At 38.4% G+C, this 15000-nt stretch overlaps 2 protein-coding genes across 2 annotated transcripts in view; one reads left to right on the top strand and one right to left on the bottom strand.

The window, feature by feature from the left end:
- vps39 (VPS39 subunit of HOPS complex) overlaps nt 1-9918 on the bottom strand; it is a 38742-nt gene extending 28824 nt beyond the window's left edge. Inside the window, 8 exon segments of the mRNA NM_001113540.2 lie at nt 108-291; nt 3728-3820; nt 3911-4009; nt 6912-7006; nt 7092-7134; nt 7369-7433; nt 7518-7583; nt 9846-9918. Coding sequence (NP_001107012.2) covers nt 108-291; nt 3728-3820; nt 3911-4009; nt 6912-7006; nt 7092-7134; nt 7369-7433; nt 7518-7583; nt 9846-9918 — 718 coding nt within the window.
- A 2690-nt stretch (nt 9919-12608) lies between these two features.
- Nucleotides 12609-15000, top strand: part of zgc:112399 — a 3293-nt gene continuing 901 nt past the window's right edge. Inside the window, exons 1-2 of the mRNA XM_087291178.1 lie at nt 12609-12790; nt 14757-15000. The exon at nt 14757-15000 is cut by the window's right edge and continues 901 nt beyond it. Of these exons, the coding sequence (XP_087147304.1) occupies nt 12679-12790; nt 14757-15000 (356 nt within the window). The 5' untranslated portion in view covers nt 12609-12678. The remainder of the gene's footprint in view (nt 12791-14756) is intronic.

The following is a 15000-nucleotide window of genomic DNA, read 5'->3' as shown; positions in this document are numbered from 1 at the left end:
GAAAAGGAAATTATATATATATTTAATAATGAGCCTCTTGCAATTAACTAATCGCAACACTTCAAATTGCGATCGATTTAACTTAATTGCACAGGCCTACATCATACCCATTGCAACAGGGATGTCAGTCCAGTTGAGGGCACATTTCTGAGTGCAGACGCCTTCTTCATTTAAGACAACCGTGAGGTCATCCTGACCCACTGCTACCTTCCCATCAGCCAGTGGGGCTACCAATGGCTCCAGCTGTTTTCCTGTGGGGAACAGTTCCTTGATTGAGCCACGTCCATCCATCTGAAGAGAAAAGCCAGCAGATTGAGCAAAAATGAGTGTATGTACAGACTCAGCTGCAGTGAAAATAATTGTAACAGATGCAAGAGAATAAATAAAATTCATCCAGATTCAATTTTCTGATAGCAGTACAGGGCTCGAAATTAACCTTTTTGCTTGGTAGCACGGGTGCTCCTAACTTTAAAAATGTAGGCGCATCAGCCAAAATTTAGTCGCACCCACCAATTATGAGCACCGTTACTACAAGTTTTATGCAAACATATTGATTGTATTTGAAATCAACACTAATCAAACTAACAAGCAAAAAAAAATCATATATAACGTTATATGCAAGCGTGAGGAAAATATGTCTCAACAAAATCCCGTTATCACAAGAAAATAGACTTTTATAACATAACTGAGTGACCAAAGCATACACGGAGCGCTCACCGGCCCTGCACGCACTGCTTGAATTAACGTGTTAACGGTATAACTAGTAAGATGTGTCATTATTTGTAACTGTAGATGCCATGGTTTCTAAAACAAAATCTGTCAAGTGTTATGTTATCTTCATTCTCATCTTCAGCGCTTTACAATTTTTCGCGTTAGCAGCTCTCTGTCATCCGAAGCCAGAAGGCGCTGAGTGATTGACAGCTGATATTAACCAATCATTCGCGTTCAGTGCTAGAGCAGTGGTGGCCCAATAAGAAGAGCGCGAAGGCGGGGCAAGCATTACGGACTTGGATTTGTTTACTGCAGCAAGTTGACATGACAACTGTTTTAAACCATTCCCGAGCGCTGCGTTTCGCGTTTCAAGTGCAGACAAAGAGCTTAGAGATGCATTCTGCGTGAATGTCTCCCGAATCCGTGCATGTGCTGAACATTTTGCAGTAAAAATTGGTCGCACACTACAATTTTAAACACTCGCAGAAATGCTCCCAAATATATTTCAAGGTCGCATAGATAAAATTTCGGGCGCATATGCGACCACAATGGTCGCAATTTCGAGCCCTGCAGTAACAACAATGTACATAAAACAGACCAACAATATAGTACAAACTACACAGAGATTACTTTTATTTACAAAAAGGAAAAATGAATTACATTTGAAGTATAACAATGGTATAGATTAGAAAGACTAAATTTTCGTCCATCATTAAATAAAAATTGGAGGCCGTGTGTAAATATGGCTGACACAACATGGGGTGAAATTTATTTTTTAATGTGCAATGACCTGAACTGGAAGTTGCTGCAGACTTTAATACAAGTACGATAGAGGTATTTCCAGCTAAAATGGAACATTGAGTAGGAGGCGGAGTTTTGTTTTTGAGCTCCTCCTCTCATCTTTCACCCACTGTAAATTAACAGTTGAGGGACGTGGCTATGCATATTTTACCCAATCTGTCAAACAGAGAGAAGGACAGCCAATCCAGAGAGGAAGCAAATGGTTAGCTTTTGATTACAGTTTACCAAAACAAGTGGATTCGCTTGAACAGATTAAAGGTTAGTTTATACTCGATGAATCCACAAGTCTGCTTGGGTTTATATGGCGAATGTGACTGTGTTAGTGGAAGTTCGTTTTGGGTGCGTGTAAAATCATTTCAGCTGGCATCTCAACATTTTTTGTAACTTCGCACGCTGCTCCTTATCTGTAGATGCATGACTTGGAGTCAACTCTGTCCATTCAAAGCTTATTAAGTAAACTCTATTTTTATTTTATAGTATATCCACACAGCTGGTAAGGATATACATTTACTTTACATAATTGTACTAAAATTAATATTTTTGAAAGCCTCCTACAAATTTATCAACAACTTATTAATTTTATATATAGTTAAATTCATTCATTCAGCAAAAACTGGTATCTTTAGGTAACACTCACCAAAATGTATTTATTTTTTTGGAAATGAAAACGGCAATCGGTGCATCTCTAATTTCCATAAATAGGTTCATTTTCAATATGAAATTATAAAGCTTTAAAGCAATTGCATTGTCTTCTTTACCATTGTTTCATTATGACAGTTCCTCTGCTGTTGCGAATAAAACAGACCCTAGTTAATCGCAATTCCACGATCGCTGAATGCAACGCAAAATCAACAAAAAGTTGCCCATTTTTTAGATCATGCAAAATTCTTAATTAAACACAAAATAATTGCAAAAATTTAAATAAACTCATAAAAAATCCAATTACAAACCATATAACCAAAATATATTTATTTCCGTTTGCAATTAATTGTTTTACATAACTTATAGATGTTGTATACGCAGGGCACGTGATGTATTTGAGTGTCTCTCAGAAAATGATGTCTCACCTGCACCCTTACAGCCCAAACATTACATGGAAGGGACGAATTGTTTTGCACCCTGTGCAGCAAACAGATGCAGCGTGATATAAAGATGCGATTAGACATCCTGTGGTGCGAATTGGGTGTTTTTTTTGCATTTGACGCGCTTCAGACTGCAAAAGAAAGTCGGAGCTGCAAACATCTAACAAACGGAGCAATGGAACAGACAGAAAAGCAAGCAGCTTACAATGACGGAGATTGATTCAAGGAAGATGACCACTGGACATGCCTGAATTGGCTGGTATTATGGTGTGCGTCAAATCAATAAATGATTTCGCTAAACTCTTTCCCTGCAGTTGACAAGAGAAAACACTTCCCTGCTATTGACAAGGTTTACGGCAATTCGTGTTTTAGGTGTATTACGGTAGGGAAAGCCCTAAACGCATTTCCTATGTGTGAGGTACAAGATGTTAGATGCTCTGGGGGGTGAAATCTGAGAGGGGAAAAAAGTATGTGGATAAAAATAAGAGGTATACAACCTTCCTTTGGTTTAATCACTACCGTTTTGGATCTTGTCTTGAAGTTTTATTATCATCATTTGTTTCATTGTGTTAGATTGCACACCTAACCTAATAGGGTAAATAAGAGATATATATATATATATATATATATATATATATATATATATATATATATATATATATATATATATATATATATATAAATATATATATATATATATATATATACACTTTTTTATATTATTATTTTTTCAATCTCACTAGTCCGCAAATTTCTGGGAATTACCACCACAGAATGAGTCATTTTTAAATCACAAAAAAAGAAATAATCACAAAAAATAAAAAATAAATAAATAAAAATTGTGAAAAACTAGGGGGTCTGATATTAGTACAGCAGAGAGCACGCCAACTCAAGTAGAAACACCTTGTAAGTTTGGTGAGGTTTTCGATGCAGCGCCAGCCCAAAGTGTTAACTGGTTAAGTTTACCTTAAGACTAGCAATGTGTGCTTATAAAATAAACATAGTAAGTTTGATTTCGTTAACTAAAAGGCACTCCCACCAAATAAATTATATTTAAAGGATAACAAGCTGGTATCAACACTAATGAGGAGCTTGCTATGTTAATGATTTCAAACGAGTATGTATTTTCTTACCCGTATCAGATAGTAGTCTCGTTTGAAACCCACGCATATGGAGTTCTCACACCACGCCATGGACTTGGGAATGTCCGGAGCAGTGACATCTCCCTAAAACAATGACCAAACAAGAATTATACTATTGTTACTGTTATTGTTACCACAAATACCCTGTTTCAGTGTTTCCAAGCATGAATCAACCTGTAATTCGTGGAATTCTCTGTCCTTCCAGTAATAGAGCTGAATTTTCCTCTTGACTGCAACACACATGCGCAGTTTAGCCTCACCAGATTCAGACTGCTGGAGGAAGAGAGAAAGAGGAAGATCAGGTTCAAAAAGGGATCTGGAGTCAGTGACAGGCGGTTATGAAAATCAAATTTCCCCAACTGAATATACATGGCTAACCAACATGTCATTTTAGCAAAATATGAAGGACAGAAGACATTGACAGAAAAGTTAAATGGCAAATGGCAATTTTGGATTGTTTCTGTGTCTACAAAGTACTAAAAAAATGATATTAAAATGTGTTTCCAGTTGGTCACACAAAAAAAAATGTGTTAATAACCACTCAGACCAATTTCAACAATGAAATGTCACGAAAATCTTATAAAAATACGCAGGACTCTGCTCTCAAAACCTAGGGGCGTGTCCACAGGCAGCACTGAGACCACGCCCACTCACAGAAATACATTCTGGACTCGGGGATTGTCAAATGTCGCTACAATGAGTAAATGCAACTGATGCAATCTCTAGTAACGTTAGCTTATTTTGCTTTATAAAGCCATGCGTGTTTGAGTGTGCTCAAATAGACAACCATGCACATCAACACCACTTTCACATTTGCATGCGTTTTCAGATGCTAATTATGAATGTTTTCAAATTGAAAACATTCTGTGTTTTTAAATTGTATATATTCTGATAGCTAGCAAAATTAAAAGTGTATTATTAAACAGTGACAGTAACTCGAGATTGAGTGGTACAACCAATGAGACTAAAACGCAGTAGTGTAGAAGTGTTAGGGGCGGGGACGAAGTTTGTTGGCTCTATTTTGCCATTTTAGCCCTGCTCAAAAAAATAATAAAATAAAATCACAAAATAGGTGAAAAACTATTTGAAAAGAACTCATTATGCAAAAATCACCTTTAAAAGGGGTTTAAACAGTTGTGTGGATATAGCCAGCCTTTAATGGTAAAAATGAATTCATTATTTTTTTTATAGTCATACTTCATAAAAACAATTTGTAGAAACATTTTGACTGACAGGGCACCGCCCATTATTGACCATCTCTTCCTCATTAGCATAAACAGCCCTGAGTAAAAAGCAGAGGTCCGCCATTAAGAGTTTTAAATCTGAAACTATGCTGACATACAGGCATTTGTAGCTCCGCCCTCTTTAAAAAAAAGGCTAAATCTCATTTGAATTTAAAGCAACAGTCACCAAAATGCCACAATTAGGATCAAAGCCTAAAAGGGTCAGTTTCAGAGAGTTATAAAACACTATTTGTGGGGGATTTTGAGCTGAAACTCTCACACACACACACACGCACGCACGCACGCACGCACGCACGCACACTCTAAGGACATCAGAGACTTATTTTACATCTTGCAAAGAGGCTAAATAGGTTCTCTTTAAGGAATTAAATCCACAATTAATTTCTACATACTTTATAACCTTTGTAATACATTTCAGCAATATATATATCTAACATTTACAATGTGTTAAGAAACAACTGACCAACTAAACTCTGAAAAAATGTGTTTCAATTTATCATCTTCTATGTGAAGCTGCTTTGACACAATCTACATTGTAAAAGCTCTACACAAATAAAGGTGAATTGAATTGAACAACTCTCAGTATTTTCTTTACTCAGCCTGTAAAGCAAATGTGGCAACTGTGATTTTGCCATGATTATATGATGGCAGTTCTCCACACAACCACCCAGGGGTCTCATGTATCAACGCTGCGTACGCACAAAAACTTTGCGTACGCCAGGTTTCGCTCACGTTTCGCTCACGTTTGGATTTACTAACATTGAACTGAACGTGGGAATGTGCGCACCTTCACGGCAGCTTTCTGGCAGGTGTACGCACATTTTTTGTGCGTGTCTGTTTTATTTCCATTGGCGACTCCTAGAGGCAGTTGTGTTAAATTCTTCTCTACAAAGTGTCTGATCCTTGCAATGGCAGCTGTATGAGACGGGTTCATATAGTAGGTATGTAAGATTTCCATACCATACAGTTGACCAGCTAAACATTAAAGCACAATTTGCAGCGGTCGCCTGTTTTCCCAATGTAATCTGAGCTGTCTACTGCACGCACATTGCTATAAAGACACTATCTGAAGATAAATTTGCATGCGTGAATCAGAAACATTTCCATTCAATAAATGTGCAAATAAAATATGATGCACAAACTTATTAATGATTCCTACTTGTCTTTCTCGTGATAAATAGTGGGCAAAATCTGATATGTAGCGGGAAAAAAAGAAGAAAGAATTCATCAGACGCTGGATTCGAACCGAGTTTGTGCTCGAACGTGTCAGTATATGATCATATGCTTCTTATGAGGTGCGCCACTGAGACTGTTAAGGGTACTGCAACAGTTTACAGATATAAACCACACTATTTCTTTTGTAAATGCACTCAGTGCGATGTTCAGACCCGTACTGCGATGTGTTAACCGTATCAGCTAAACTCTCCCACTCTATTTTTTTCTTTTGTTGTTAATTCCGGAGAACAAACTTGCAAATAACACCGCTTTTCTCCGTTCTACCTCCGAAAGCAGCACCTCCAATTCACATTCTGTTCAAAGTTTCTCTTTTTGTTTGATTTTGCCGTTGCTTTTTCGTTGGGTTTTGCCATTAGCATAGTCATTAGCATATTCATACGGGGGAGGAGGCAGGGAGGGGTTTTGCGCTCGTGCATGTTGCGCTCAGTTTCACGTTCATTCGGATGTACAAAAGAATATGCGTGAGATTCGGCGTACGCAGTGTTTCATACATCTGAAATTTTTTCTGCGTACGCACATTTACAGCTTTGTGCGTACGCAATGTTTTAGTAAGATTTCCACGCAAGTCTTCGTACATGAGGCCCCAGGTGTGTTAGCAGAGAAACCACATTCATAGTTTGTCAAATTAACCATTTCAAAAACACAATGTCTTGTTTCTATGGGGGAAAAGGCAAAAAAGGGGCCTTTTTACATACCTGCAGGTCACAGGCAAATAATGTAGCCCCTTTAGCTTTTGATACCACAGTTATCTGCTGGAACGTGAGCAGGTCGTGAACGTGAATGTTGTTTTCTGGAATGATAAAAGGTAACAACACTGCAGTAACCAAGTATGTAGGCAAGTAAGCAAGAAAATACACAAATAAATCAATACTCACCCAACAAACTAACCAAAATCTTGTACTGTGAAACTACAAATAGCTGAGGGAGGAAACAGTTGGTTAGTGAAGGCGAAATGTATGTATTATATTATATTAATAACATAATCCAACATGCATAGTAACAATGTGCAAATAAAACCAAGCATTTGGGTGAACTAATCCTCTAATACAGGGGTTTTCAATCTTTAAACCTAATTTTGAGTTTTAGCCTCAGAGGTCAACTGTGGAAAGATGTAAAAAACCCTGCATTAATTAACTTATTCAGTATATTTACCTGCTGAATCTTCTTGGAGAAGTTCTTATTGGATTTCTCTAATGTAACTTCAAACCTGTTTGTACCTGTGATTTAAAAAATATAATCAATTAAACAACAAGTGAAAAAGCAAATAAACATGAGCACAGATGAAAACAGAAGCTACGCACCGGCATCTTTCTTGATCCTGTACTGAAGCAGATGACCCGGTTTGGTCCCCACAAGGAGCCAATCATCTGAAAACAAAGCAGGATTATCAACCTAAAGAGCAATTTGACAAAAGGGTTAATTCAATTTGGTCTGATTTAAATGGTCAGGTCATTATCTTTGTTTTGGTGTTGCAAAACCACTATTTTTATATTCTTGCTATTTTGTGTCATTCTATATTATTTTCCTCTGCGTCATTAGCCTTACCAATAATGTTTTTCTTTGTTTTAACATTTTATAAAAATCATAATAAGCTTTCTGGAGCAAATCAGTTACAGGAGTTCTTACGGTCTATCTGTCATCATTTACTTATTTGTTTGATTCAAACTAGCTTGACTTTATATCTTCTTTTGAACACAAAAGAAGATATATTTTGGAAACTGGTAGCCATTGACGTCTACACTCACCGGCCATTTTATCAGGTACACCTTAGACCCACCTAGTACTGGGTGGGACCCCGTTTTGCCTTCAGAACTGCCTTAATCCTTTATGGCAGGGGTAACCAATCACGGTCCTGGAGGGCCGGAGTCCCTGCAGGGTTTAGCTCCAACTTGCCTCAACACTCCTGCTTGGGTGTTTCAAGTATACCTAGTAAAGCAGGTCGCACACCAGAAGCGACGCTCGGCGGCGCGCCGCGCAGCGCCACGTATTTTAGAATTCTAATCATAGGTTTCTATCAGGATACACACACCGGCGCCGCAAGTCGGCGGCTGTCGGCGGCGCCCGGCGACGGCTCAGGACGCAGTTCATTTTTCAGCCGCGCCACAGAGCGCCATCTGATTCGTTTCATGTTAAATATCATTCGAATGTGCGCGTCTGGTGTGCGATACTTTAATCTGTCATGTACGCGCCGTGTCGCGGCGCCGAGCGGCGCTTCTGGTGTGCGACCTGCTTAAGAGCTTGATTGGCGTGTTCAGGTGTGTTTGATTAGGGTTGGAGCTAAAACCTGCAGGACACCGGCCCTCCAGGAACAAGTTTGGTGACCACTGCTTTATGGCATAGATACAACAAGGTACTGGAAATATTCCTCGGAGATTTTGCTCCATATTGGCATGATAGCATCATGCAGTTGCAAAAGATTTGTCGGCTGCACATCCATGATGCGAATCTCCCGTTCCCCCACATCCCAAAAGTGCTCTATTGGATTGAGATCTGGGGACTGTGGAGGTCATTTGAGTACAGGGAACTCATTGTCATGTTCAAGAAACCAGTCCGAGATGATTCACGATGCTCAATTGATACTAATGGACCCAAAGTGTGTCCCCACACCATTACAGCACCACCACCGGGCCTGAACCGTTAATACAAGGCAGGATGGATCCATAAATTCATGTTGTTGACATCAAATTCTGACCCGACCATCCGAATGTGGCAGCAGAAATGGAGACTCATCAGAGCAGGCAACGTTTCTCTTCTTCTTCTTCAACTGTCCAGTTTTGATGAGCTTGTGTCAATTGTAGCCTCAGTTTCCTGTTCTTTGCTGACAGGAGTGGCACCTGGTGTGGTCTTCTGCTGCTGTAGCCCATCCGTCTCAAGGTTGGATGTGTTGTGCGTTCAGAGATGCTCTTCTGCAGACCTCGGTTGTAACGAGTGCTTATTTGAGTTACTGTTGCCTTTCTATCAGTCTGGCCATTCTCCTCTGACCTCTGGCAACAACAAGGCATTTGCGCCCATAGAACTGCCGCTCACTGGATTTTTTTTTTTTCAGACCATTATATACCCTAGAGATGGTTGTGTGTGAAAATCCCAGTGGATCAGCAGTTTCTGAAATACTCAGACCAGACCGTCTGGCACCAACAACCATGCCACATTTAAAGTCACTTAAATCCCCTTTCTTCCCCATTCTGATGCTCAGTTTGATCTGCAGCAGATCGTCTTGACCATGTCTACATGCATTAATGCATCGAGTTGCTGCCATGTGATTGGCTGATTAGAATTTTGCGTTAACAAGCAGTTGGACAGGTGTACCTAATAAAGTGGCCGGTGAGTAGTAGAAAATACTATGGCTACCAGTTTCAAACATTCTCCAAAATATCTTAAATTGTTTAACAGGAAAATTGGAGCTTAGAAATGTTTGAAATCACAAAAAAAGGTTAATGATAAGTACATTTTTGTACTGCCCCTTTAAGCACATTTATTTGACTGTACATCATTGTGTTATGTAAACGCTACAGACACCTCAAGGATTTAAAACAGACATTATCGGACGCATGAATATGCATTATTTATGACACATGAGTGTTGAAAGTGTACAAAGCAAATGAAGTGAAGAAAAGATGAGCAAAACTCACCCCAGGCCGCCAGACAGTCGATCTGGAGGGGCAGTTTCTCCAGGATGGGAACTGGTTCGTATGCGTCGTGCATCCTGGAGCTCCTGTGAACCACTTAACACTTGTAGAGAAATAAATAACCGAAAACCAGAACACGAAAACACCCAAACACCGTAGAATCTCCTGACTGAACTGTAAACAAAATGCGAAAACACTGCAAATTCACTTGTAGACAGATCGCTAACTTCTTAGTTAACCACTTTGAGTCTTGCAAAATGTCCCAGAATTGTCCCACTCCATCGCTGTTCAGTCACGGTGCCTAAAACACTCGAGAAAAACACCGAACCACCTTCGTTTTTGTTGTGTTATGTTGTTAATGTGTCATGAAGAGTTGGCTAGTTAGCCTCCAAATACAACGTTAGTCCTTCTAACTCGCTGAAACCCAATGCTCGACGTCCAAATGTATTTCATCCCATTGTCCTGCAGGTCGCACAGTTTTTATTCTGGTTTTAACCGTTTAAATGTCCGTCGGTGAGCAGCGACGTGTTCACCGTTTGACAGCTAGCATCGACATTTCTGTGTATGTGCTGAAGCAACTTCCTGGAGCCGTGACGAGCACGTGACCGTGAGTGAGAGCGCGTGACGTGAGCGGCTGCTGTTATTAAAGAACCACAAGAGAAGCGCGTGCCCTCCTGTACCACAAGATGATTGACATTCCGCACATAATTCCCTTAAACGAAGGTTTGACACGTATGTATTCGACAGTCTGAGAGTAAAGTAAGAAATAACCCATTTTAAACATTAATTTAAACCCTCATTTGACGTTTTTTTTCAACTTCAGGACAATTTGTAAAGAACAACAGTGCCTTTAGTTTCATGCTAACTTAAGTCATTGACAGCCTGGTGTAGTCATATTCACACACAGTACAGTACGGCTAGGAGGATCAATGTTTGCAAGTCAAAACTAGGAAACAAACATTTTTTTGTCTCTTCCCATCCCAATAGATCATTGGCTTCATGATGGAATGAGATGAGACCAAACAAAAGCTTGTTTCAGAGTCTGACTTGCAAAGAATAATCCTCCTTACTTGCACTGTACTGCATTTTAAAAGTAAGCATTACTCAACATATTTCAAGACTGAAAGTGCATTGTGTCCATCTGGTGGTCAAACAGAGTTAAGGAACTTGCTGTATCTACTTTTTGTAAGGCAGTATTTCCCAAAGTGGGGGTTGCAGCTGTATCCTCCTCCTCCACAGCCAGGACTTCGTAATGTGTGCAGAATGTAATTCTGCATTGTCTTGTTAAAATTTCATGGGTGTCCCTAGAAAAGAAGGCAATGTATTGTGCTCCAAAATGTACTTTGCAACATTAATGGTGCCATCACAGAAATGCAAGTTACCTTGCAATGTTATATTGCACAAGCTGCAATGTTACTTGAGCAGCACATTTCAGGTTTAGCAAAAAAATGTAACCCTGGGCGTCTATTTCCAGTGAGCCTGGGTTAACGGCTTTAATTTCAATATTCTATGATGAACCATGATTCCTATATAGCACGGTAAATAAGTTAGGTTAACCACAGTTGATGGAAAGGTTGTTTTTAGTTTCTTTACATTGATTAATTTGTTTTTCTCATTTTAGCAATAAAATCGCTACACTGTAAAAAATATTCTGCTTATCAGTTTTTCAACATGACTTTGTAAGTTGAAACAACAAAGTTGTTAATTCAACTTAACCTGGTAAGTTTTCACCGTCTCAACTAGTCTGTAGTAGAGTGTCAGTGGCCTTAACTTAATATTAAATATTACATTTGCAGCATGAAGTCTGTTTGTCAACTGCCAGTTAAACACCAGAGGAAGTCAGGCTATTTTTGGGATATATGATTTTTTAATTGTTCAATCATCACATTTGGTAAGTAATGCTCCTTCCCATTTGTGTAATAACTTGTAAAATGACATGTTATTGTCAACATATGTTTGCCAGTATAAAAGTTTCTAGAGCAGATTAGATTTTGGCCAATACATATGGGTTTGGCCACACTAATAAAGCTTTGTAAAGTTAGTTAAAATAGTACTTTTCTATTTCCCTGACTAGGTTCTTTTATAGATTTTACCTTATGTCATTTAAATACATTAAGTAGACACTTTTTTTTTGGAAATATTTTAACAGTGTAAATGTATTTACATTCTATAGGTTGTAGTATATTCTCAGAGAGCAGACTGACTTACCAAAGGTGAGATTTGACCAGTATTTCCATTAATAAATGTACAGTAGACAAATAATTAAGACCAAATATTTACAATAATTCACCTAAATGTGATTTTTTTCTCCATTCTAAAGGTTGCTGCACATTCCCGGAAAGACCAGATTGACTTTTAACATGAGATTTTACCAAACATCTCCTTTCACAAGTTTATAGTAGACAAATATATTTAAGAAAACTTGGAGAATTTAGTCACCTAAACTTGGAGAATTAAGTCAATACAACTTAACTGGGTAAATGCAACAAGATGACTAAGTTGAGCCAACAAATATTTTTTTTACTGATTTAGACTTTGTGATCATACATTAATATGAAACAGTTTGTAATTCATTTATTAAAGAGAGAGAGAGAGAGAGAGAGAGAGAGAGAGAGAGAGAGATAAAAATGAGCAAAGAATATGTTCATTAGAAGATAAAAATGATTGAAGAATTGCTACTATTGGCTGGTCTGCTCCTCCCCCTGCAGTGAAGCTCCTCCCCTCATCAGTTCAGCTATAAATACTGGAATATTCCCATCAGTCCACAAGTGAAGATGAGCTTCAGATCATCAGGAAGGAAATCTGCAAACAGAGTTTACTGAAGGACAAAGAGAACATGAGTGATCCAGAACCCTGCAGAATTAAAAAGGAAGAGACCGAGGACAGAGAGAACATGAGTGATCCAGAGCCCTTCAGAATTAAACAGGAAGAGACTGAAGAACAAACAGGTTGGTGTTTATTACTGATTCTTCATTATCAGGATAAAAAGAAAACAATAAGAATTATTGTTAATAAGTTCATTTGATTATGTGGACTAGAAAAAAAAAACCTAAAGATTGTCTTTATAAACAGTGAAAAATATAGGGACTGAATCTAATTGGTCTTTTATTTACATTTTAAAAGCTTTATTTAACATTTAATACCATAACTAAATATGACCTGAGGCGATTCATTTTACATTTATTTGAGATTTCTTAAATTATAACTAAAAATATTGTGATCCTTACAGCAGGGGTGTCCAAACTCGGTCCTGGAGGGCTGGTGTCCTGCTGAGTTTAGCTCCAATTTGCTGCAACACACCTGCTGAAAGTTCCCAGTACATCTAATAAGAGCCTGATTATCTGCTTCAGGTGTGTTTGATTAGGGTTGAAGATAAAATCTCCAGGACACCAGCCCTTCAGGACCGAGTTTGGACAACCCTGCCTTAATTTGTTATAGACCTGATACTGATTTTGAAAACCGTTTTAAAAACTGCTGTGCTGGATTGCCTTTATTTAATTACCTTAATTAAACAAAGATAAACCAGGATCCTCCCTTCGCTATATTTCTTAGCTGGAGTTTAGTTAAAGGATCGTCTTTAGAATGCATTTTGCAAAAGAATAAATGAATTTCACACTTTACCACACAGGGTAACTTGATGGGTTCTGGAAAATGAATTCGATGTCCACTCCAGCGAAGAAAAGCAATAAAATACACTTTTATTAATAAAATAAAATCCAGTGAAAAAGTAGAACAAAACGAAGATCCAAATAACAGAAACAAAATCTTTACTTTATCCTCTGTGGAGAATAAAGTGCCTTAGACATTTAGTATACAGAAGTCAGAAAGCGCAAAGCTGATTAGTACATGTCAGCATTTATACTCGTGCATAGATGAGGATCAACTCTGAAACCGTGTTGGGAGACAGCGTTTAGAAACCGTGTTCAGAAATCAACCATAAACACAGGTGCACAAACTAATTAAATCATACGTTCAAGGAGCATGCTTATCACTTGAACAGTAGGGAGACCCTTTAGTCCATAAAGATGACATAGTCATCCGAGTTCATTATAAAATATAAATCAACATTTAGGCAGTTTTAATATCAGCCTTAATATATATTCAATTCAATTCAGCTTTATTTGTATAGCGCTTTTACAATGTAGATTGTGTCAAAGCAGCTTCACATAAATGGTCATAGTAACTGGATCAGGGTAGTTCAGTTTTTAGTGTTTAAGTTCAGTTCAGTTTAGCTCAGTTCAGTGTGGTTTAAATCATTACTGCGAGTCCAAACACTGTAAAGCAAATCCATTGATGTGTAGCTCTACCGATCCTGAACCATGCAAGCCAGTGGCGACAGCGGAGAGGGAAAAAACACTTCACCAATAGGAGAGTGAGGAAAAAAAAAACCTTGAGAGAACTAGACCCAGTTCGGCACGATCATTTTAAATTCTCCGCTGGCCAAAAGTCTTGTGCAGAGCTGCAGTCTCAGCGGTGGAGGCTGGAAGCTGGCCTCGGCGAAGACTAGTCTGTCCCTGGAGTCAGTATAGTGTGTATATAGTGTGCCTACACATTTATGCACTTAGATTCATGTGTGTAAACTGAGTAGAGAGGTCAGCAAAAGTTCCTCCAGCTGGTTTGTTGGTTTGGCGCGCCCTCTGTCGGAGACGCCTCTCCTTTCTCTTACGCTTGGCTTCATTATTAAGAGTTGTGCTTTTACGTATAGGAATATCAGAATACATCAGTGATTTTATTTTATTTTTTTGTGTGTGTGTGTGTGTGTGTGTGTCTCATATGATTAATGTCATCAGACCAATCAGACACTACACTGCATAAAATTGAAAGTTTGTGTATCTTTAATGTCTTTTCACTTATTTTTTTTATGACTTGCTAATTAACTTATTTTATTTTTTGTAATTTTTTTATTCTCCTCAGACCTTAAAGAGATCAAAGGAGATAAACTTGGTGATACAGAAGGTATCATTTCAATGCAAAGCGGAAACAAGAATTGTTTTACCTGCAGTCAGTGTGGAAAGAGTTTGAGAAGCAAAAAGAGTCTTAAGATTCACATGAGGATCCACACTGGAGAGAAACCGTACACATGTACTCGGTGTGGGAAGAGTTTCAGAACATCATCAAGCCTTAAACCACACATGAGGATTCACACTGGAGAGAAACC

This window comes from Danio rerio, chromosome 17 (genome assembly GCF_052040795.2).
Source record: "Danio rerio strain M-AB ecotype USA chromosome 17, GRCz13ab, whole genome shotgun sequence".
Classification (NCBI taxonomy): domain Eukaryota; kingdom Metazoa; phylum Chordata; class Actinopteri; order Cypriniformes; family Danionidae; genus Danio; species Danio rerio.
The sequence above is the reverse complement of the archived record's forward strand: the minus strand, read 5'-3'. Positions and strand labels throughout refer to the sequence as shown.